The 24,501-nt window shown below is 41.4% G+C and overlaps 3 protein-coding genes across 5 annotated transcripts; 1 reads left to right on the top strand and 2 right to left on the bottom strand.

Annotated features, from left to right (window-relative positions):
* Positions 1–10,829: 10,829 nt before the first annotated feature.
* Positions 10,830–13,324, top strand: LOC135617740 (U-box domain-containing protein 16-like). Its single transcript, XM_065118286.1, has one exon. The coding sequence runs from the start codon at positions 11,015–11,017 to the stop codon at positions 13,097–13,099; it is 2,085 nt and encodes a 694-aa protein (XP_064974358.1). The 5' UTR covers positions 10,830–11,014; the 3' UTR covers positions 13,100–13,324.
* A 257-nt stretch (positions 13,325–13,581) lies between these two features.
* Positions 13,582–17,906, bottom strand: LOC135584954 (probable potassium transporter 9). 2 transcript variants are annotated; one of them, XM_065118285.1, is made up of 10 exons: positions 17,753–17,906; positions 17,538–17,618; positions 17,224–17,458; positions 16,892–17,137; positions 16,685–16,738; positions 16,017–16,277; positions 15,700–15,752; positions 15,498–15,621; positions 15,097–15,351; positions 13,582–14,738 (listed from the first exon to the last, which is right to left on the bottom strand). In XM_065118285.1, exons 2-10 carry the CDS (start codon positions 17,574–17,576, stop codon positions 13,690–13,692), a joined length of 2,316 nt encoding a protein of 771 aa, XP_064974357.1. In that variant the 5' UTR covers positions 17,577–17,618; positions 17,753–17,906; the 3' UTR covers positions 13,582–13,689. The 2 variants fall into 2 exon arrangements, with proteins under 2 accessions (XP_064974357.1, XP_064974356.1); XM_065118284.1 differs by having other exon boundaries at positions 17,749–17,894.
* An 807-nt stretch (positions 17,907–18,713) lies between these two features.
* On the bottom strand, positions 18,714–22,911 carry LOC103992521 (probable serine/threonine-protein kinase WNK5). 2 transcript variants are annotated; one of them, XM_009412248.3, is made up of 8 exons: positions 22,288–22,911; positions 21,521–21,594; positions 21,190–21,417; positions 20,869–21,086; positions 20,367–20,524; positions 19,974–20,286; positions 19,547–19,894; positions 18,714–19,467 (listed from the first exon to the last, which is right to left on the bottom strand). In XM_009412248.3, exons 1-8 carry the CDS (start codon positions 22,378–22,380, stop codon positions 19,043–19,045), a joined length of 1,857 nt encoding a protein of 618 aa, XP_009410523.3. In that variant the 5' UTR covers positions 22,381–22,911; the 3' UTR covers positions 18,714–19,042. The 2 variants fall into 2 exon arrangements, with proteins under 2 accessions (XP_009410523.3, XP_018684502.2); XM_018828957.2 differs by having other exon boundaries at positions 21,521–21,558; positions 22,288–22,910.
* Between the last annotated feature and the right edge of the window lie 1,590 nt (positions 22,912–24,501).

The following is a 24,501-nucleotide window of genomic DNA, read 5'->3' as shown; positions in this document are numbered from 1 at the left end:
TGAATCCTTATTAGTCAAGTCAAATCTTGTTTCTGTTTTCATCAAAAGATAAAAGATGAAAAATGAGATTTAATATTAAAATTTTTCTATGGATTAAATTAGTTAACATCTTTCATTTATATTTTATGTATAAAAAATATTATGGGATGAGATTTTAAATCATCTAGCATCATTGATGTTGATTAGCATAATCTATGCATCAAACTCGAATATCAATAAGAAATAATTTCTTAGTAAACTTACTTAGTCTTAGATTCTGATAGCAAAAATAAAATCAACTAGTGTCACTTCAACATCACAGAAGGCTAACATCTTCTTGCCATCATAGATAGGAGTCCAAAAGACAACTCAAGTCAATTACCTAGTTATCAAGCTGGCTCCTTTATGAAATATTTGTAAAAATATTTTTAAAATTTCAAGTGGTAGTTCGGGTAGGTTACAAACTATTTTCTTTATGGTATATTTGTAGGAATATTTTTGAAAGTTAAGAGGGCAACTCGGATCGGTTACAAACTATCTCTCATGTAAAATATTCGTAAGAATATTCTCAAAAGTCCAGGGATAGCTCGGAGATGTTCTTTCTCCTCAGGGTTAGTATGAAAATGTATCATGAACTCTAGGTTAGAGATAGAGATTTTGATACTAATTTAAATATCAGAAGGATCAATTCGCGAAGCTACCTTCGATCTTGGTCTTTGTATAGATAATGAGTATGGAGAAATCATGCTCTATCCTAGAAGACTCCTCACATGCAGATCAAGGCCACATCATGCTGATAGAGACATCAATGATTTTTTTTTCCTAATATTTTAAAGCTAGAATGAGAGTCATGAGCCATTGATTCCGGGGCCATCGTTAAAAATATTTAATTACACGTTACTTAAGGAGTAAAAGAACCAAAGCTTTATAAACCTTTTGTCAATAACGTTAGTTAAGGAGTAAAAGAACTCATTCAAGATAGATAATTAGTCTTCGTGCTGATGTCAATAACGATATAATATTAATTTATTACATGGAAAGCATATCAAATCGGATTGTGTTGGATTGATGATTAAAATTAATTTGATCATTAGATCATCATTGATATATAAAAACATTTCGTACATAATGAAACGTTTGATTCACATAGGAAACGACACGCACCCAACATTCATTCATATTCTTCCAAATAAATTTGATATCATAGACATTCTCCTAATTTTTCTTGAGAAACCAAAAAAAAAGAAGCCCTACCAAACCACAGTTTTGTTGTGTTGGGTAGAGACAAAGACAAAGGTGAAGTCAAGCAGTGGACGAGCTTTCCAAAAGATCCCACCATAACGTGACACTCATTGAAATCATGTGGATTTGCCTCACCTTTGTCGGCTTGGAAACTTATCATGACATGCATTTGTGGATGAACCCAAACTCGTTGCCTCCCCCATATCAACCTACTACAACATTTCTTTTCCTCGTAAATTATTATCTTGCAAACGTATATTTTGTCACTTGCACATTGGATTATGAATTTGTATTTTAGCATCAAAGATTTTGTATGAAATCCTCTATAATATATATGTATATATTGTTATTGTTATAGTAGAAATCGGTGGTGTGAAGGAGTTTGGTTGTGCTTCTTTTGGATATTCAAAAATATACTTTGTACATCTTTCTTGTTGGAACAATAATAAAATTATTATAATACATTCTAATTAAGTATTTTAATTGAATAATATATAAATGAATTAATAATATATATTACAAGGGTTTTAAAAACGTAAATCATTGTCTTAAGACGAATCATATATCCTTCGTGCATCTAAAGATAGAATCGGAACATCATTCTACTATGAACATAAGTTGAGAATAATATATATATTATTATTAGCATAAGTTGGTGAGAAAATTAGTTGAGAATAATATTTTATTCGTGAGTGTGTTTAAAAGAAGATATGATAATTTTTTTTATTTTGTAATTAACAAAACAAAGTTTTGTGTTTTGATAAAACATTTGTGACAATAAATTGATTTGCGAAAATGGCATTATGTTGATTGTGGACCATAACACGTTGACAACAAATTAATCAATTTATGATCCCAAAAAAATCTATTTGAACGAGTATTTTTCTCCAAATAAAAGTAGTTATTATTTATCCCCCACCATTGGATCCGAAATGGAAACAAAATAAAGAGGAAACAAAGCATTACTTTATGGAAAGTAGTAATAGCTCCTTATAATCTACGCAACAGATGAAGTCTCAACATTAGTTCTTAGTCGTTGACTCTCATGCATCGTTAAATGAATTGGTGGAATCGGTCATTTGCTTCTTTGCATGATATGATATTATATGGCAACGTTGAAGATGTGCTAACCATTTTGTTCCTCATGGATAATTGTTCGTGGAGAACATCTTATTCGACCACCGGGTGATTGGGTCAAGTCGAGTTCGATTCATGGTGGATTGGGTCTACGATTGATGTTGAACTCTAATTAATTCGTTTGCCGAGACATAAATCTCATTTGCTTGTTAAATCAAAATTATCAATTCAATGTGATAGAGTTGACTTAGTCTGGTCCATTTACTCGTGCAAGATGTTCAAGTTTATCTCCAGACTTCAAATTTTGTAGGGACGAAAGCTCGTGAAAATTATGACCAAATATAATATATTTAATCTAAGTCGTGAGACTCGTTTGTAACCCGTCTCAAAGGACATGTAAAGTAAAAAGTTAATTTGTTATGAAAAAATATTGTTGACGTCCTTGTTAATCTAACGTGGCCCTGATTTATATGTATAGAATCATTCGATGTGGAAAGTATCTCTTCCCGATATGTTACTCGCACGGAGAATAAAATCGAAAGAGGCTTCCCAAGCTGATCTCTTTGACGTTTAGTCTCGAGAGCAATTTTTCTATGCTTATGTTATTGATTTTCAACCCCCTTATTTGGAGTTGAGAATGAATTTTCATATATTATTATGAATATTCTTTAAGGGAGATAGTTTATAATTGTCATCTCGAACTGCCCCATTGACTCGTATCTACGTGGGCAAGCAGATAACATATTATTTGAGTATTTTCTTTTCATGGATCTTATATGATATTTGCACAATTGGTGAAAACTGATTGACTATATATTTTCTATCACTAACTAATAACTAAAATGAGTGATGAATAAATTTTGATATCTCGAACAAAAGCATTGAATGATTTTGAATAGTAAAAAATTATCACAAGTTCAGCAAACTATTGTTTAGTCGTGTGTTGATAATCAAATCTAATATGTAACTATCATCAAATTTAAGAGGATTGCTTGTTCATGCTTTGTATTTATAATATTCAATATGTAACTTTGATCGATGGTAAGATATTGTTTTAGATGTTTTGTTGATGTGATGGTTGCAGTCACATCCTTTATTTTCTTGGTGCTCTTTTATATGTGAATCTATCAAGTATTTCTCTAATTCGACTTTATAGACATGGCGGTGGAGAATGACTTGGTGCTCTTTTAAGTTGGTCCCACATCAAGTCGTAGAATCTATAAACAAAGTCGTAAAGTTGGTGACACGCAATAATACGTCATCCTTTTCCCTATATATATATATATATATATATATATATATATATATAGAGAGAGAGAGAGAGAGAGAGAGAGAATGAATGATAATGATGGAATATAGCATATGTGGAGGGAAAATGATGCAACACGACACTTGACGAGTGGCTTAGACTCGTTGATCCTAAGTCACAATCATCGGTGAAGAAGGCAACACGAAAATTGTGCTAGAAATCAATGAGCTTCACAATATTTGACAACGTCATGACGTGTTTCCTACATCAATCAATGAGCTTCACATTATGAATGATCCCTAATGATAGCCTCAAAACTACACTAACTAGCAAGTATATATTTTTGATAGATTAGATTGTAAGAACAATATTAAAAAAATAACATTTATGTATTAAAACAACCTTTCTTCCCCTTTAGATGTGATTTTGCTGAAAATTTTGTTTTAATGATTGAATTACATTTTTGTTGCTTATAGATATAACATATAGATGGTCGTCTACGTGCCAGATGGCACTATCGAGTCGACACGTCATATGTTCCGACCCTATAGGTCTAATAGCATGATGCAAATGAGGACGTTGACTCAACTCCATAGAATCAATTTGACAAGTCATTACTCTATAAGTCACTTGGGTTCTTACTAATTTAATCATCAAACCTGAGATATACTTAAATTTTATTGGATATGCTCTCGATGTAATTTTTATAAGGTTTTGGCCTAATCCCCTAATCTCCAACCTGAGATATACTTAGAAGTGAACCTTGATTAATTACAAACCCTCTCTATATGTAGAACAATCAAAATCTATCATAACATTTAATTATAAATATAAAAACCATAATATACTATTATGTGAAAAACTTTAATGTCAGAAAATTAAAATCAATTAATGAAAGATCAAAATTTTGAAAGCTATAGTGATGCCAACATGAAAGAAAAGCTAAACTCATTTCTCCGTTCTTCCTATTTTTCATAGAATTGATAAGAGCGATGAATTAGGAATTAAAAAAAATAAGAAAATATTTATAATCTCTCGATGACTTATTGGGTTGGTTCATCCTTAATAGGTTGTATCCTTTTTACAAGCAGAAACAAAGGGTTTAGAATAAATAATTATGAGAATCCCTCGCATGAAGAGCATCTTCTAAAGAATCATACCAGAACGTTCTTTCTATTAGTCACAATAATTATCAACGTTAATCAGCATAAATTTTTAATTTCTAACTCAAAATTTTTTTAATTTCTGAAGAGTAAAAGTATAATTTTTTGAGATATATAAGAGAAATATCTAATTTTTAAAGGATATAATTGAAAAGTAAAATTTAATGACAGAGATTAAAATCTTTTGCGATAAAAATATTCTTTTTCGAAAACCCTAATCCTCACTTTCACGATCGATAATCATAATAAGAATTTAATTATATTTATAATATATATTACCTAATTAAATAATATAATATTATATTATTTATAAATATTTTTATTTTTAATAAAAATATTTAATCTCATATTAAATTTATAGGAAGACTTGAGTTGATATTACACTACTATTAGCTTCATTTTAAACACTAGAATGCATGCATTCCATGACTGCGATTAAGAGTCGAATCATTTGTTAGGACTCGCAACTGATTCCCTCAGACAAAAAGCTAAGCATTTAAATCATGTCGGCGCCTTTATCTCTTTTGCTGCTTTATCTTCTTGGGAGCCACACGAAGGCTCTTTGGATTCAATGACTGTGGACGTGAAGAGAGCAGTGGAGATGAGGTTGGTGGCATGCCGCGACTGGCTGTTGTGTCAGTCTTATCCTATCTAAACGTGCATCACACACACACATAAATATATGTGTCGGTATGCATGCATGAATGTATATAAAATAGTCCAAATCATCTACCTATCATTTACATTATAATGCCTAAAAACGTCGTCCTCGGACAAGCTATCCACTGATCCAATTGACGTGTAGATTGTTTTATCTCATTCCCATAGTCGAAAAGATTTTAAATGAGTAAATATTGTCTATATTAGCTTTAAAGATAAGCTCATGTTTGATTGTCAATCTCAGAAGAGAAAGAGGAGTTTCATGTCGATTGAGATTGAGAGGAAAGAGGTGATTGAGCCCATTCTTGGTGTATGTTTCCTGCTTCCTTCAGAAAACAATATGGAGAATACATTTCATTTACTGTCAGACAGGCAGAAGCTTCGTATCATTCAGGCTGAGCTTTCTGTTTCCAATTGTAATGTTTAGAACCTTTAAAAACTAAGGTATTCTCCACATTTGTGATATAGCTTATAATGATGATGAATTCGACACACTTATCTTATATATACCTTACCAATGAATGCATCTTCGACTCTTGTTTGATGGTAGGATTGTTAGTGTTAAGAATGATCGTCAATATCTTAATCGGATCTTATTTATTCTTCCAAAATATATCATGCCACCAAATTTAATAATCCCCTAAACCGATCACCTTTTTTTTCATGAGAAAATTTCTCTCGAAAGATCCTACAAAATTATGTCTCTTTGATGTTCTAAATCTAACGTAGAGAGTTCGATACGTTCATAGATGAATGCATTTAACGTGTGTGTGATATCGCACGTCGAGGAGACCTTCCCTTTAGAAGCCTCAGGTTGGAATATCACATCATCATCTTGTTGATTGTTTATGGTTTGACTGTATGCTAAATGTTGAGTTTTGATTGGTAGTTAAATCTAACGATTTCACATGTCAAGCTTTAATTAGTTGATTATGATTTAATTGGTCGACATATCGAAACTTAACTAATTATTTATTTGATTAATGTTCATTTTAACCCTTATGATTTTTATCGTGAATTACTTAAATTTTTATAATTTATTTGTGTCTAAAATAATCTTAATATTTTTAAAAATATAATATATAAGTTTTTTACGTCAAATTTAGGTTAACAGGCATTAAAGTCTGTTTACGTGGTATGTTGATTCATAATAAATTATTAATATAATGACACGTGTAATTTAAATTTAAAAAAAAGTTAAGATCTATCTTATCGAAGAAGAGCTAGACCAGAAGCGAAAGTGAGTGAGAGTTGAATCATTACGTCGTAAACGTAGAAGGTTATTTTAGATACGAGTAAATTATAAGAACTTAAATAGTAAATGATCAAAATCACGGGGATTAAAATTGATCTTAACTCTCATTTATTTGATTGAATGTTAAATATCGAATTTTGAGTTTTGATTGACACTCAAAATCATATGTCTAAGTTTTGATGATTATTTAATATTTGACCAAATGCTAGACGTGGAGTTTCCGATTGATAATGAAATCTAGTGATTGAATCACACGTACGGAGGTTTAAATTGGCAGTCGAATATAATGATATCACTATTAGGTCATGATTTAAGTCGCGAGCTGACGGCGTGACGGACACTTACAGCTACGAGTATTGACACGGAGCACGTCAACTCCGCGTTGGGTGTTGTCAACCAACGCACCGCTGTCGGTGAGGAATGCCATGTCTGCATCCCCTCTTACCTGCGACATGATGTCGAAGGAGACCCGCCACCCACCTTCGTTCTTGGATATTTCCTCCCCAACTCATCTTGCAACCATCCGTGATTCTGCTGCTGCAACAGTAAGAAGAAGAAGAAGAAGAAGAAAGGTCGATTGATGGGAAGCAACGAACGAACACTTACTCTTCGATACCCGTCCCGAGAAATGTGATCACTTCATCTACCAAAAAGAGGATGTTAATGTGGCGTGCGATGGAACGAAAGAAAACAGTGCCATCTCCTCTTCTACGTGCTGACGAGCGATGATGATAGCTGGTGAGCATGAAAGAGATCCTTCTTAGCACAATAGCACAAAAAGAATTTATTTAATCTTAAAAATATTAAAGCATTTTTTATTTTCGATTTTGAGATTTGGAAAATGAAAACGAAAATTTTGTTTGTCGAAATGAACGTATCGAATTTACATCTAAAATATATTTGCAGATCTCATTCCATAATTTTTTTTTTGTATTTATAAGAAATAAATATATCCAAAACTAAATCGAGAAGATGGAGACGTGCCAACAACGCCACCCACCACGTGATTGGTTTGCTCGGCTGGGCCCCACTCTCTTATTGCCTTTGGTGTACCAAATCGAGACTGGCCAGCCATCCATGAATTGACTAGAAAACTTGCGTGACATGGTTGGGTTAGGTTAGGTTAGGTTAGATTAGGTCGTCTTTGGCACACCAATTCAGTGCGATGGACTCAGCAAAAGAAAGGGTCAGATGTGGATCCTAAAGGAGTAGAAAAACTTGCATAAGATTAATGTTGTTCTTCATTATTTATCGCTCTTGGATAGCGTGATTTGGGTCAATCTAGTTTGACTCGCTACGCACCTTGTGGTCATGGATGAATGGAATAGTTTTCGTTTTCTTTCTTATATTTTTCTACCTTTTAGAAACCTTCCACCCTAATTTTTAGGGTTTCTAAGTGATCATTTGAATTTGGGTCCCTCGTGATTCGGTTTCATCATATACATACTTATTCTGATAGGAAAATACTAGATGAGAAATTTCCAAAAATTAGACGGGGATAAGATGGAGATGCGGTGTAAAAAAAAATTACATAAATAATTTCATATAAATATTTTTTCTAAATATCATATTATAGATAATATTAAAATATATACAAAGTATATTATATTTTTAAAATTTATTTATTTTGGAGCAAGTAAGTGATTTTTATATAAATTAAAATTAAATAATGATGAATCCAAGTTAAACTTCTCAATGTTAATGCTCTTTTCTAATGCTATAGCGGTCTACTCATCTATCTATATCTATTTGTTAGAGTGTCCTTCGTCCTCATTCAATCAAACCATAACTTGATTATCATGTCCATCTAGCATCTACTAGTAAGAGCGCGGCTCACCCTTATTCGGATCAAAATTTATCTATTAAGCTATTGTATCATGTTAGATGTCAAAGTTATTATATAAAAGGGATCAACTACTCACGATGAGCGCTCGAGATCATCGTGGTGGTCGTGGTGCAGCTCCTCTTCCTCCGGTTAGAGAACCTCTCTAATGAGTTCACCCTCTACGTTTGTCATGAATCACTTTGGTTGTATTAGTTGCTTTAAGATTTACGAGTCTCATTCCACGAGTTTATTGTGAAAATTCTAGCATCATTCAAATCGCTCACAATGATGTCTACTACAATTAGTAGACATGATGTATACACAATTGATATTAATAAAATATAAGGTTCCTTTTCTCCTTTTTCATTTTAATATAAGAAATCAAATAACAATTAATATGAATCAAATTGGTTAAAGTTAGGATATATATATCAGGTTGGACATCAATTCAATCCAAGATCTTAAGTTTTCATGTTAGAGTTATACGCGATGTGAGATTATTCTCTTGATCCTTTCATCTGATGCACATATTTGAATATGTCCATCTAAGCCTAACTTCTTTGACTAAGACCTTATTTGATTCAGATGCCATTATTCCCATGCAAAATTGACTTAGCTCTTTATTGGATGGCGATCTCAAGTTTGTGTTGAACTTCAAGAGCTTCTTCTAACTTGAACCTTGAACTGGTTGGGTGTGGGTCTTTCTTGCAAGTATGTTGCGTTGGCTTCTTCCGCTTCTCTCTCCTTCATCATGCATTGTCTTTTTTATACAGCTGATCATGGCTTTGGAATCTATCATATCCTATTATTATTGTTGGGTGGCTGTAAGGTATTATAGAAGACAGACTAAGGTTGTTGCTATGTGGTGGTGGATTGACGAAGCAAGCAGGAGGCATAAATTGTGTTGAATAGTATTGTTTGTGTCATGATGTCGAAGAGCTAACAATGATTGCTCCAATGCGATCTCTTTACCTCTCTTTTTTTGCCTAAGTGGATGTATGGCTTTTGGAAAGTTTCATCACTAGTCGAAGACCTTTTCCATCTATAATGGCCGATCAAATGCTTTAGAAAGAGACGACAAGCGAGGAGTAATTCTTCATCTCTACAAAATATACGAAGGAATGAGGTCGTAAAACATTAATTGTCGCATCTCTCATCGATTCCATCAGTCCATAAAATATGTTTTACGTGGCGTCACATGCAAATAATGAAGGATTAAGTTGAAGGAAACAAGGAGCGAAAAAGAGTGTTTTTCTGCTGATAATGTCTAAGGACACGATGGTTTTACTTAATCAAAGATAGAACTAATCATCATCTTAGACTTGTCTTAATATTAAGAAGTGTATATTACTGAACAGGTCAGACCAAGAACTAGCGGACATTGATGTTAGAGAGAGAGAGAGAGAGAGAGAATGGAAGGAGAAGGTTGCCGCTTCAATCCCGTGGAAGAGTCAAAAGAAGGTTTTGTTTAGTTTACCGATGAGGAGAATAAGTCGATAGAATAAATCTCGATAAAACGATAAAGTTACTTGTGAAATATTTAATCATATATTTTTTTCTCATATTAACAATTATATTTACGAGTGATAAATTGAGGTAAGACAAAGTTACCATATGCTACGGTATTTTTATTAGTAAAATTAACGATATAAGAAAAAAAAATAAAATAATTCTTTTACTATTTCATATATCAAAGTTTGAATTATAAAAATAAATACTTAAAAATAAAATTGTGTATTAATTTTCCTCGTATGACATGAATCTCATGCACTTAGGATGTTGTTATTTTCACATCGGTGTAATTTAGCTCCTAACATCTCAACAAGAGGCAAACATGGTCTTGAGTTAGCATCATCCCTACCATGCTCCGCTGTGACCAAGCCATGGTTACCGCTCCACCGTATCTCGACCGTCGTATAAGACACAGCCGAAACACACGTGAAAGGAAGTTGCATACGAGGTGACCGTATCCACGTAACATACGTGGCATGTCCACGTCCCGAAGCGTGAGCCGGCCTTGACGTGGCCTCTCATTGAACACGTGCCAGTGGTAACAAGGTGACGTCACGCCTCGTGTTCTCGTTTGACCAACAATCCCCGGCGATAACCAACGTGGGCGGTTGACATTTACTGTCGTCATCACGTGTTCTACGGTTATCGACCAATTGAGAGAAGAAAAAATAATAATAATAATAATTTTGTTGGGGAAAAGATCAACGTAAAGATTGGGCGTGGACTTGTCCAACACGCATACTGGTATTAGATTACTACCATCTTTGACCGCCACCACCTTCGCCGTTCTCTCATGGAGCACGGTTGTCACATCCATCCTCCAACTATAAAACAAATCCAGCAAGGAAACACAGGGAAAAAGTAACGAGGGCGGCGACCGCACTTGTTCCTCCCCAGCTCATACATCCTCTTGCTTTCCACGCAATTCCGGCCGACATAACTGCACAGCACCAGCAGCGGACGACCACCACCACCATATAGACCCCTCGAACTCCCCTTCCTTTCCTGTTACGATTACCGACGCTTGAATCGAGGACACGACAGCTTCTTCCATGGCCACCTCCTCCTCCTCCCCTCCTCCGCCACCCGACCCGTCCACCGACGCCGACCTCCTCCGCCACCTCCTCTTCCTCTCCCGTGACGTCTCCTCCCACCAACAACCTTCGCCGTCGTCGTCCCCCCTTCGTGTTAATCCCAACTTCTCCTCCGTCCCCCGCAACGTTAAGCAGCTCTCCCTCCTCTTCGAGGAGCTACTCCTCGCCGTCCGAGATGACGACGACCGCTGCGTTGACTTTGCCCTCCCGCGATTGGCTTCGCTTTGCTTCCGCGAGATTCTTCTCGTTCTCCACCGCCTCAAGGCCCATTTTGACCATTGCTCCGCCCGCAGCCGCGCTTTCGTCCTCTTCCGGGCCGAGCCCCTTGCCGCTGAGATCCACGAGCAAGTTGTCGACCTCACCACCTTCCTTGACATCCTGCCTGTGGCGGAGCTTCGGATTCCTGAGGACGTGAGGGACCACGTCCGCCTCCTCCTCCGCCAGCTCCGACGTTCCTCCCCCGCCGTCGATCCCGCTGCCCTCTCCCTCCGCCGAGATATTCTCGAGCTCATCGCACTCGTCGAGAGCGGGACGGTACCCGACCATGCCGCGCTGCAGGGGATCTTCCGGCGGCTCGGCATCGATGATTCATGGAACTGCCGCCACGAGATCAACAGCCTCGAGCGCGACATCGCCGACGGCGCCGCCGCCGACAGATGGGTGCCGGCCATGGTGGCCCTCGCGTCGATCCTACGATACGCTAGGTACGTCCTGTTCGGGGCATCAACTCCCAGATTGGACACCTCCGCCGGCGCCGACGGCAAGAAATCGCCCTTCTCCGAGGCGGAGGACCTCGCGGTGCCGGCAGACTTCCGGTGCCCGATATCGCTGGACCTCATGCGGGATCCGATGGTGGTGGCCACTGGACAGACGTACGATAGGGACTCCATCGTTCGATGGATCGGCTCCGGCCATGCCACCTGCCCCAAGTCCGGCCAAGCCCTCCCCCACCTCGAGCTCGTCCCCAATCGCGCCCTCAAGAACCTCATCTGCTGCTGGTGCCGCGACAACAACCTTCCCTTCGACGGAGCCGACGTCACCAGCAACGAGCAAGCCGATGCCGACAACGCCACGACAGCAGCGGCTAACAAGGCTGCGCTCGAGGCGGCAAGAATGACGGCGTCCTTCCTCGTGGAGGAGCTCGCGGCGGCGCCGTGTACGGATGCCGCGCACCGGGTGGTCCACGAACTCCGGCTGCTGGCCAAGCACGGCTCCGACAACCGCGCATTCGTAGCGGAGGCCGGTGCGATTCCCCTCCTCCTCCCGCTGCTCCGATCGGACGACGCTGGGCTCCAGGTCAGCGCGGTGACTGCGCTGCTCAACCTGTCGATCCTGGAGGCCAACAAGCGGCTCATCATGCACGCGGATGGCGCCGTCGACGGGATCGTCCACGTCCTGGCAGAGGGCGCCAAGTGGCGGGCGAAGGAGAACGCTGCCGCCACCGTGCTCAGCCTCTCCTCCATCCACTCCTACCGCCGGCGACTCGCACGACACCCCCGGGTGGTGGAGGTGCTGCTGCAGATGGCGCGCCACGGCCCGGCCAGCTCAAAGAAGGACGCCATGGCAGCCATCCTTAGCCTCGCCGGGGACCGAGAAAATACCGGGCGGCTGGTGGAGGGGGGGGTGGTGGGGGCGGCACTGGAAGCCGTGGGAGAGCCGGAGGTCGCGGAGGAGGCGGCGGCGGTGCTGGCGGCAGTGGCGAGGAGGGGCGGAGCGGAGGCCGTGGCGAAGGCGGAGGGAGCGGTTGCGCGGCTGGTCGGGTTGCTACGGCGGGGGTCGGACTGGGCGAGGGAGAGCGCGGCGGCGGCTCTGGTGGCGGTGTGCCGGCGGTCGGAGTCGGGGGTGGTGGCGGAGCTGGCGGCCATGCCGGGGATCGAGTGGGTGATCTGGGAGCTGATGGGGGCGGGGACGGAGCGGGCGAGGCGGAAGGCGGCGGCGCTGAGTCGGATCTGCCGGCGCTGGGCGGCTGCCGTGGAGGCGGAACGCACGGCCAGATTCTCCGCGATGAGCGTCACGACGTCCTCTACTACAGTTGCATCATGATCAGAAGTCAACGATGACAGTACACATACACACGCAACAAGATCCGTTAAGTGTAGTTATCGCGCGCCGCTCAGGATCGGACGGACATCATTCTTTCTCCTCAATTGTGCATAATCGAGTGATTCTTTGCTTTAATTTCCAAGTCTTAATATTGCCAATTTTTACTCGTACGAGTTTACAGATTTGATTTGTTTGGAGATCGAATAAAAAAGAGAGTTCTCGAAATGGCAAACGCCTTTCCAATATATATATATATATATATATATATATATATATATATATATATATATATATATATATATATATATATATATATTGCAAGCATTCTGTTCCTTTGTGCATTACCTTTGACAGGAAAGAGTCAGAAACTTGCAGCACTTCATAATCCTCATTCATGCAATATGATTCAGTTTGTAAACCTCAGAAGACCTGCATAAACTTGATGATTCATAATGGTGCTCCAAAACCATTTACCACTCCAATAATGAAAGATTGCATCATTTCCATATAGTATAATTTCGAAAACTTTAGTAGCCAAATTAGTCTAAGTGTATAATTTCCATATAGACTGCAGCACACTTGTTTTCAGCTTACAGGAGATACACCATGCCAACTTCAAGGAGCGACTCTGGCGGCAGTCTAAGTGCCACGTCTGGTCCCCGGCAATTCCGTCGGAGAAAATTGTAAACAAGGTCTATTGCTACCTTCTTTATCATGGAGGATCCCGGCTTTGATCGGATGTGCGAATGCCCCAATATGAATGCAGTACCGGACTCTTGGGCCACAAGTAGCTCCTGCAGCTCTTCGTCGACGACACCTTCTGTTGAGCTTTCACTCTCCTCCACAAGGAACCTCACCCTTTTCGCTTTACCCATGGCCTCCTTCCCTTCGGAATTCCTCTCATCTGATATCTGCACCGTCACGTTTGCATCCCGTAAATTCAATTTGGTAGACGAATTATATGGAGAGCTTCCAACGACAGTAAATCCACCCTCAGCCTCATCATTAGATGGGTCGCAATGGTGTAATGCTTCAGCATGAATGAAATCAGCCAGACTGGTAATGAGCTCTGACTCAAAAGAGTTGACATCCTGGTGGACATCACGGTAGCCATACCGCACGATGCACCGGTAGGATCGGAATTCTGGAGGTCCCACACGGCCGACAAGGTACCTTTCTGAAGCAGGAATGAAAGGAACAGGAACATATTTTATGCAGACAAAGACTAAGATTTGGTGGAACGCTGGAAGGTTCGTCACAAAGTGAGAGAAATTTGCCGGCACACCCGATACGAGGTCAGTGTAGACAAGGCCAATGCCTGGGACGCGGGAAATGCCAAGAGAGTTGCCGAGGGCGAGAAGCCAGTCGAGGGAAAGCTTGTTCTGCAAATCAAACTCGTATTTTTTTATTGTCGCATAATGCCACACGAACATGATGGCCATTAGGATGAGTGCGAGAAGGATGGGCAGCCAAGCACCGTCAAGGAACTTCATGAGTGAGGAAGAGAAAAACAAGGCCTCGATCGATCCAAAGACGACGAAAAATGCAAGTGCCAGAAGAGGGGAATTGTGCCAACATAAGATCATGACCAAGGACGTGAGGCAAGTGGTAACCAACATCACTGTAATTACTGCCAAGCCTGCACAGGAAAAGAAAGAGGATCAGTCAATGACATCGAAACATACTGATGGTTGCAGAATATAAATAAACAGATGAAAGCAAGCCGAAAAATGAGTGTGCTAAGAAATATATGTGAACAATGTCGTGTGCCATTTCAGAGATTGGTTTCATAAAAAATGATGAGAACCATAGTACAGCAGAATATTTTCAAGAAAGCAGGTTTGCAATCTTAAAACGACATGAATGCAGACTCCATTTAGATAATCGTACTATTTCTCATCATGTATTTTTGCATATACAAAAGAGTGACACTGTGATAAGTGTTGAGTGCAAAATACTAGTAATGCGCTCAGGAGGGTTGACAGAAAAATGTAAACCTGATGCATTGCCCATATGTTTTGTGTCTCTGAAGCCGAGGGCAACAGCGACACAGAGGATCATGAGTGCCCAGTTCACCTCCGGAATATAGATCTGGCCGTGTACCTTGTTGGAGGTGTGAACTACCTTGACCCTTGGGAAGCAACTGAGAGATTGGCTTTGGCTCACTATAGAGAATGTTCCGCTAATGATTGCTTGACACCCCACAACAGAAGCTAGTATTGCTATCACAAGCACAGGCCATCTTACACTTTCTGCACAAGAAAAAGAAGCTCTACTGATCAATAATTCACAAAAATATTCTGCTACTGCTGATATATGAAATTGTCGGGGCCTTAGAACAGTTTTGGAAAACTCATACTAATTAAGACCTTGTGGCTGGGGAAGAAAGAGAAGGCACCTGGAACATAGACGTAAAAACCGATCTGGTAACTGTTGCTGATAATATGATGTTTGGACAAGTAAGCTGCTTGTCCCATGTATGCCAAAACTAAAGCAGGATAAACGCACGAAGTGAAAGCAATCTGCATTAACCAAATACAACAAGGGTGAGAATCTTGACAGTTCAAACATAAGCAATCATTTACGGCATAAACACTAACCTGAATTGCTCTATATGAGAAGTGACCTAAATCCGCAAACATTGCCTCTGACCCTGCAGTGACGATAGATAACATTAATCATCATATGTTGTTGACGTAGAAAATAACAAACAAGACCTTTATAGATAGTGAAAATTTTCATGAAAAAAGGACCTATCCGTATCAATTACCTAAATAACCAATTTAAGCAGCTATAGAACTCTATTAACCTTTCGGACATCACAGGATAAGCCTCAAATGACTTTCATTTATGTTGTTCATCTGGCTTATTGACGAGCTATAAACTATAATCCATTGTGATCCACTTCGACAGTTACCTGTCATGCATAGTAGAATTCCTCCCAAGGACATCCAACCAGCCTTCCTTGTCTTCCTCAAGAACTTCAGCATGTAATACGGCGACAACGCTTGATAAATAAGGGGATTCCATTTGACGATGTTGTATATGCCAAGTCCACTAATACAGAGTAGCCAAGTGACGATAATTGGTGCAAATAAGAATCCAACCCGATGAGTGCCATAATGTTGAAGCGCAAACAAGCACACTATCAAGAAGCAAGTAATAGGAACCACGGCATCTACAGAAGCAGAACACTGGTCAGTTGGTGATGGAAATTGTGGGACATATCAACAATATTTTCAGACAGCAAATACTTTGGAGTGAACAAATCCCTGTAAGACGATGATCTATGGAACAAGAATTCCTAGCTTATCAATAACCGAAAGCTCGCGTTATATCACAATCGGGGACGAAGATCACCGAGAAAAGCGGATTGATTTATTACTGTCCAGATGCTCTTGTACCATGAGTAGGAATACAGAAAAAAATAAATTGATATTGAGAGATCAAGATCAAGTCATTCAGGACTTGCAGAACCGTTCTTTCACTATTACATCCTATAAAAACAGCTATAGTAAAAGTTCAATAATACAAGCCTTTAGTTTAATAAGAAATGGATTTGACCAAGCAAGATTGGGACCTTACATTCATGGTGAGTCTTGGACAAAGACAATTCAAGCCCTGAAACCGCCGAAAACACTGCAACAACAACAACAACAACAACAACAACAACAACAACAGAGGAATAAGACTTTTAAGAAAGTATGAAGTAAAATGGAACTCAATATACGAACACAAAAGGGTATATTTACATTACCAACTCTCAATTTCAAGAGAGGAAAGCAAGCCCACCTGATATGGCCGGAGTGAGCACTCCATCTCCAATGACCATACAAGTACCGAGCATGACTACTATCAAGAGAACAACATGTAAATTCTTGTGTTTCTCAATCCAAGTTTTGATCCTCGGCTTGTAGCTGCTTTCCGGGTGGCATTCATATCTGTATGTCGATAGTTCTTCGTCGGCCGCCTGTCTGTTGGGCAGGAGACTGACATTTACATTTCTACAAATCAAAGAATACAGAGCAAAAGTACCACCTGCGAGTTCACAAGGAAGACAGATCATAACCCGAAGGAATACATGTTCGGTCCCAAAAATCAAGCTCGGTCATCGCTATATTCACCTTGACCATTGTCATCAGCTCTAAGAACTATGAACACATACTTGAAAAGTGGGACGAGAGTAAGAGTCCAGAACACAAAGGACAGCACACCAAAGATCTCTTCGTTACTTTCGGAATGCTTTATGTCCTCCGCAAACGTGCTCTTGTACACATACAAAGGTGAAATGCTCAGGTCACCGTATACCACGCCTAGGCTTTGGTATGCCAAAAGCAAAGTGGCCTTCCAGGAATTCTTCTGCAGATGATTGAGCACTTGGAAAAGATTGGGGGAAAACGAAATCAAAGGGATGGATCTCCGGTGAACACGATGTTACCTTTAGGGCATTAGGACTCTGTCCGGCTTCAGGATCCATCACGAGTCTTGGAGTTGCTCACCGAGTCTCCTGCATGTAGGCCTGCGTTGGAAACATGGATCGGTTAGCATTACCAGAGATACACAAGAAGATTCTACCATGCATCTCTGCGAGACCAGAGATCTGGTCTAAGATACGAGTCTCTGAAACTAGAACAAAGAGAAGAACATACGTACGGGAGGGCTCGAACCATTCTCGACTCCACCGGTCGTTAAATAGGAACCACTCACATGCCCAAGTACCTCAGCGGCCCACCCTCCACAGTCATCCGAGTGGTGGAAGAGGAAGAAGACATGGAATAGTAGTAAGTACGAAGATGGTGGAGCCTTGCAAGCGTTGGACGGTGTGATCAAAGAAAGCGACAGCCGGTCCCGCGGTTGAGAGCTCCTCTGCAGGGATAATATAACAAGGATAATGCTGTGTGTCTCGGCTCATCCTTCTGCCTTTTCCTCGGAAATCAAAAAGGAATCTTGATCATTATTACCGTCTTTACTGTTCCTCATCTGGCCAAATTGCCATTGCTCGGAAGGGGAGAAAGTGAAAGCAAGGAGGTTGGTGTCTAACCATGTGCAGGGAGGGAGGGAGAGAGAGAGAGAGATTTGGATTCGTGGGACGGCAGACCATGTGGAGTTGCAGTGTCGAGTGGAAAGCTATGGCGATTCTAGAACGCGTGATAGCCGCCGAGAGCCGACAAGCCTCAGCCGCCTAACGTGCGAAACTGGAAGACGAGCCATGTCGATGATGGGAGCCCATTCAATTAGTGTCTCATCTCATCTTCCTATCTTCTTCTTTCCAGTTGAGATGAGCAGCCAACTAGGAAGCACCTTCCACAAGCTTTTCGCGTGGAGGTGATATGGAGCGGTGTTTGGCAATCCAGAGAAACCACCCAAAGAAGACTTCTCAGTCAATCATGAAAGATGTGGCAATGATCATGGTGGGGAGTTAAGTAGGAGATTTGACAGGAATGATGGATAGGATCTCTTGCGTTAGTCTTTGTTCATCTCTTACTTCCAATAAGAGAATGTCACAAATGACTGTCACGAGACATGGGGAGAGAAGAAGAGAGGAATTGGAAGAGACCCAACTGCAGCTTTTTGGCTGAATGCTTTCAGTGACGAAACCACTACAAAAAGGCTGTGAATGCTGCAGCCAATATTGACTTGGCCTTTTGAAATCATAATATAATGATCCCACTACAATTCCTTGGATTTGATGAGACATGGCATGGAAAGAAGACTGGACGATTACAACCGAAGAATGTGCGTTCTCTTCCATTGCATCAGCCATCTTCCGTTCAAGAATAATTGAAATCCATGAATTCCATGGGAATTCTCTTCTACGTTCCATGGCTATGGTCAATCGGGATGAACAGTACAGGTCAAAGCTCCTGTGAGTCGTTACAAGCACTGGATCGCCAAAAGATCAAGCCTTCAGAGTCGCAGATCGAAGGCGATTCGAATCAACCATCAGTTCATGCATGGCCTTATTGCCCTCTGCTTCCTGCGATCGGCTGGAGAGGACGAGGAAGGCTTGTGAGGGCCATCACAGGGCGTTTGAAACCCGATGTTCTCGACTGCTCCTACGGTCTTGAACAGGCGCTTCTTCAGCTGCTCCACCAGATTCCGATGCAGCAGCTGACTTCGCATGTCCACCATCGATCGGTTCCTCGTCAGCCGCTGGCCACCGACCGGCTTCCTCGAGCGCTCCGCCAATATGTTGCACTGCTTGCATAACTCATCGGCCAATGCGGCATCTTCTCCGAGCTTTGTCGACTTGTGGCTGCCGTGGAAGCTCACTTTGCTTTCTTGCTCGTCTCTCGAGGAGTAGTTCATGGAGGAATACCTGCCTGACTGCGTGTAGCTCACGGCATCTTCATCGGAATGCGGGTCACCTGCACAGAGGCGAATTCAATGGAACTGAGACGAGGCAATGACATCAAATCAGTAGTCTAGAAAATGGAAGAAGTGCACCTTGAAACCACTCTTCCTGGTGATGATGCTGCTGCTGATCGAGCATACCCAGGCGATGCCCTGTTCCGAAGACTGATCCTTGGGAGGAAGCAGAGGAGGAGAGGTTGTAGAAGGGGTGATTGCAACCGTCCTCGGCATCATCTTCGTAGTTGTAGACACGAAAGACAGAGTTGGGTGCACTCGTCGCCTTCCAATCCGGCACCAGAGCCGTGATCTCCTGAGCTATCATTTCTGCTATCTCCGATGGCTCTCGATCCGTTATCTCCAGCTCCTTCACCATCTCGTTCGCCACATCGATCGGCGTATCGCAAACGATGTCGAAGGGGAAGTGAATGTTCCTCACATGTCCTGATCAGCATGATAGAAAACAACATCGAAGTCTAATGTCCTGCTACAGTCTTCCTTGTGTGTGGTGGAAGTTCCATACCTTCTGCGTCGGCAATTTGAACTCTGAGGAAGATCGTATCGTCCTCCGGGTTCATCTTCCCTGTGATGGTCATGTCGGTTCTCCACACCGTGCTATTAGCATCGTGAAACTCCATCGAGTGCAAGCCATCTTGGTCTTGCGATCTGATCCCAGTAACTGCATCAGCAGGAACAGTGTGATCACCTAATGCGAGAAAAGGATCAAGAAGAAGTTCCTCTGCCGACGGTCTCTTTGATACATCTTCCAGACATCTACCGACGAATCGCTTTGCCTCGGGATCTTGGATGCGATAGAATGCATCAGGCAGCCGTCCCTGGGAAGGAAGAACACAATCCAGATCAAGATTTCAGTGCGAAGATTGAACCGAAGACAGCCTGCAATTAGAACTCTTACCGAAGTAACTTTCTTGTAGATTTGAGCTGGATTGTAGCACTCGCTGTAGGGGTATTCCGAAGTAAGCATCTCGAGCACGCACATGCCGAAGGAGTAGATATCTACAAGCTCATTGTACTCTTCTTCGTAAAGCTCTGGTGCCATGAACTCTGGTGTCCCTGCAACCAAGAATTGCAGCACAGAGTCAAGTGTCAAAGCCTACCTCCTACAAAGGAGCAACCATTGGCGAGTCCATTCTACTGCTTCAGTGAGTGTGCCAAGTCTAATCTGCTAGTAAAACAGATGAACGACTCTGTAAGCACTAAGGAGAACATCCATATCTGATTTGACATTTATATCGACACCAATTCTAACTTCCTGTACCGATTCTAATTCAAACTAGTCGATCGCTGCCCAATACACAACTACGAACGATCAAATAAGATGATCGATAGTTTTTGAATCCGATATAATTACAGATCAAATAAAGACTTTCTAAGTAGCATCAAAAAGGATCGATCACCTATAACAGTGTGTTGTGAGCCCCGGAGGATGGTTGCCAGTCCAAAATCACTGATCTTGACGTGCCCGAGATGGCCATTGATCAAAATGTTGTCACACTTGATGTCCCTGTGTATCACCGGCGGATCGTGACGGTGCAGGTATGCGAGACCGTGCAGGATTTGTCGAGCCCAGCTCTTGATGGCTCCGATGTTCACATGCGGATACCTCCGCCGATACCTAAGATGTGCCATTTATATGATCAGTGAGATAATCTCATACTTCAGACCATTGATGATAAAGCAGGAGATAAGCACTCGAAGATAAAGCTAATGGAACATACTCTCGGAGGGTACCGGAAGCGAACATCTCAGTGATGAAGTTGAAGGTCCTGTTCTCGACGTCGATCCATGATGCGTGGAATCTGATGATGGACTCATGGTGGAGGGAGCTGAGGAGGTGGACCTCCGAGTACATCCGCTGTAGCGCTTCCGGCGATCGCAGCATGCTGCACAGCTTAGCTTGGTTCCATGCTACCTCGGTACCATTTAGCTCATCGAACGCCTTGTATCTGAAGTCCTTCGTTAAGGAACTCATGTCGGACGGTCAAAACGATTCGGGAGGTCATAATCTAAACAGCGAAATCGATCAGCAAGAACTCTTTTGGAGGATACACTGTCTTCATGGCTCCTCTACCAAGCACTTCATCGAACTGCCATTGCAGATGAAACAGCAGAATGTGAGGATTCTGTATACCGAACAGAATTATACACTGCATCAGACAATTTCTTGTTGTCTATACGTAGAGAAAAATGCTACGATATGTTGTCACGAAATGAAGGTGGGGTTGCAAGAAAGGTTGACATGATGCTCATTCACACTTGGGAGGATTCAAGTCCTTTTCCACATAGCAACGAGCTGTAGATTTCTGACCGCCGAAAGGCAATGCTTTATTGGTGCTGAAGGCATCTCCATGCATTTTCATGGTGCTCATGTCTTCACAAGGAATCTCCATTGTAGACAACAGGGAAGGAATTTTAGCACCAATAATTGTGGTGGTCATCTACATCAACTCCTCAGATTATTCTACTATGGATCACATCCTTTTTCATACTCTGCCCACTCTCTTCTTCAACGTTATCATTCACCCCTATTTGGCTATCCTGAGTTCTTGATTTCTTTGCACATAAGCGCAGTGGTCTCTGATAATTATAATAGCATGATTCGCATGGCTTAGACGAGCGCAAACCATCGTGATGGATGGCACACGGTTTGCGTGGGCATCCGTATGGATGACCGACCCGAAGAAAGAACAAGAATCGTTTGTCAGATGTCTCACCGCGCGGTAGAACGTGCGTGTCATCGTTTGCAGCACCACCGCCGGTGGACACCGACTGAACTGTAACAGATGATATGGGTTTCACGGATCAAGAGAGCTTACACGTCCATAACGACCGGTGGGATCGGTCTCCACGTAGCCACGGAACACGTCGAGAGACGTGCCGGCGCGACTCCGGTGCCGTGTCTCGATCATGCCGGGCGACGACGGTCTGGCGAAAGAAGGTGGCGGTGCACCTCAGCTAGCAAGAGAAGAAAGAAGGATGAGCTCCGGTGACCGTCCGTCTGTGGTTCTCATAGGGGAAGACGAGGAAGAGGAGGCGGCGCAGGAGCCCGGCGTCGTCGTCGACACTGAGCATAATGTTGAAGGCCATAAGGGCGACTGCCGCGGCACGCAGGGAGTGGAGGCAGGCTCCACTCCCGATCATTGACGCTATCCTCACAAGAGTAAGGATGAGAAGATGGAAGGGGATGGACAAAGGGCATCAAGAATTTTCTGGCAAGGCTCTACGCATGTGGCGGCGTTAGTACCGAGTGGAGATCTTTTTCGTGGCCGGTTTCGAATGCCGCTGATACAGTATGCTGTGGGCCTCCGAGGTTGAAGAATCCGTGGCTACGGTTTTGACTTTAGCCATCGATAAGGCGAATGACTGACTCCCGACGGTGGAAGGAGATGTATGATGAGGGAAGAGTCAGCGGCACATTGGAGAAGAGGGGGGAGTATGGTGGTGAGAGGAGGAGGGTGGAAGACGGCAACGCCGGTGGTGGCCCGCGGACATGGCGAGGTTGTAGCCATTTTAAGTGGATAGAATGAAGTCAAACTTAACGTGTCGAGGATAATGTAATAAATAGAATGAAGGTATATATATTTTGTGTTGGGTTTGGAATAATTTGAATACATAGATAATTGAATGTATAGTAATCGATAGACTCCGATTAATCTGCTTGTGGTGTGTAGAATGTGATGAGATGATTAAGATGGCACTACTGCTGCTGTGAAACATGAGGTGGTGTGTAACCCTCAGCTGCTCTCCCAAGTATTAAAAGATAGGTCTCTGCCATGTCATTCAGCATGTTTTGAATCTTTAATGAGTCTGATCAATGCTGTTAAATCGCATATCTTGTTTTCTAAGCATATCATTGGAAGATCTATAATTTTTTTTTAATAAGAAGATCACCTATTTTTTAAATATTTGGACACTTTTATTACTACCTATTACTAAATTTCAGACCATTTACTAAATTCTATGTCTAATATTTTTCACTTAGTTGTAGGTTTAATCTTAGCTTTTGACATGGCCAAAATTGCTAATGACATTTTGTTGGATAATATTAGGAAAAAATATCATTGATATCTTGGTTAGTATGATGTGGCCTGGATCCGTATACGCAGGATTATTCGAAGCGGCTCCAAGGTGGCTTTAAGATGGATCTGAGGTGAGTTTGAGGTAACTCCAAGATGGCTCCGAGATAGTGTCGAACTATTGAGACGAAAGTATTACGCTCCCGATGTGGAAGTATTACGCTCCCGAGATAGAAATATTATGCTCCCAAGGTGCCACTTACACAAAGATCAGGTCCAGGAAGATTTTTCGATCCAATCCCTCCGATACTCAAGTTAGTGAGATCTCTAAATATGAGCTCGAGTAGTTAGTGAAAAGATAGAGACATCATTTTTTTTTTCTTGTTTAAGATATGTTTTTATGAAATGACGAAAAAAATTTATAATATCCTTTCTTGTCATAAAGAAAAAAAATTATGAAGGAAAAGAAGCTTGTGTTTCTTGCTTTGGACATATGACGACTTGATGACACGTGATGACTATATGTCAACTGTTAATAATTTTTTTTAAAATATAATTTTTAAAAAAATCTCTCTCTATCAAATATAATTTTTTTTATATCGAGAGATATAACAAGTTAATCTTTTGTATTTTTGAGAAAGGAATGAATCGTGGTTGATTTTGAGTGTTTTTTCTGTAATCATTCGATATAATTAAACAAGTTTAACTTGGAGAATAGATTTGGCATATTAAGATTAAGAACAGACCCCAAATAATAGATAGGTTGATAGATAGGTCATCGCAATGGGTTGACACAAATATATAATGATTAAGAACAGACCCCAAATAATCAGTTTGGAGAATGGAAATAATACAGCCTGTGATGCCTCCTCCGCATCCAAGAAAAAGATCTCTCAAGGTGATGGAAATGCAAAGGCAAACTATATACATGACTATATAGTTAACGAATGTCAATGAAGGCTGGGATTCAGAAGAAATCTTCCAGTGTTCAATGGATAACGAATGTCTTTCAAG

This window comes from Musa acuminata, chromosome BXJ2-7 (genome assembly GCF_036884655.1).
Source record: "Musa acuminata AAA Group cultivar baxijiao chromosome BXJ2-7, Cavendish_Baxijiao_AAA, whole genome shotgun sequence".
Lineage (NCBI taxonomy): Eukaryota > Viridiplantae > Streptophyta > Magnoliopsida > Zingiberales > Musaceae > Musa > Musa acuminata.
The sequence above is the reverse complement of the archived record's forward strand: the minus strand, read 5'-3'. Positions and strand labels throughout refer to the sequence as shown.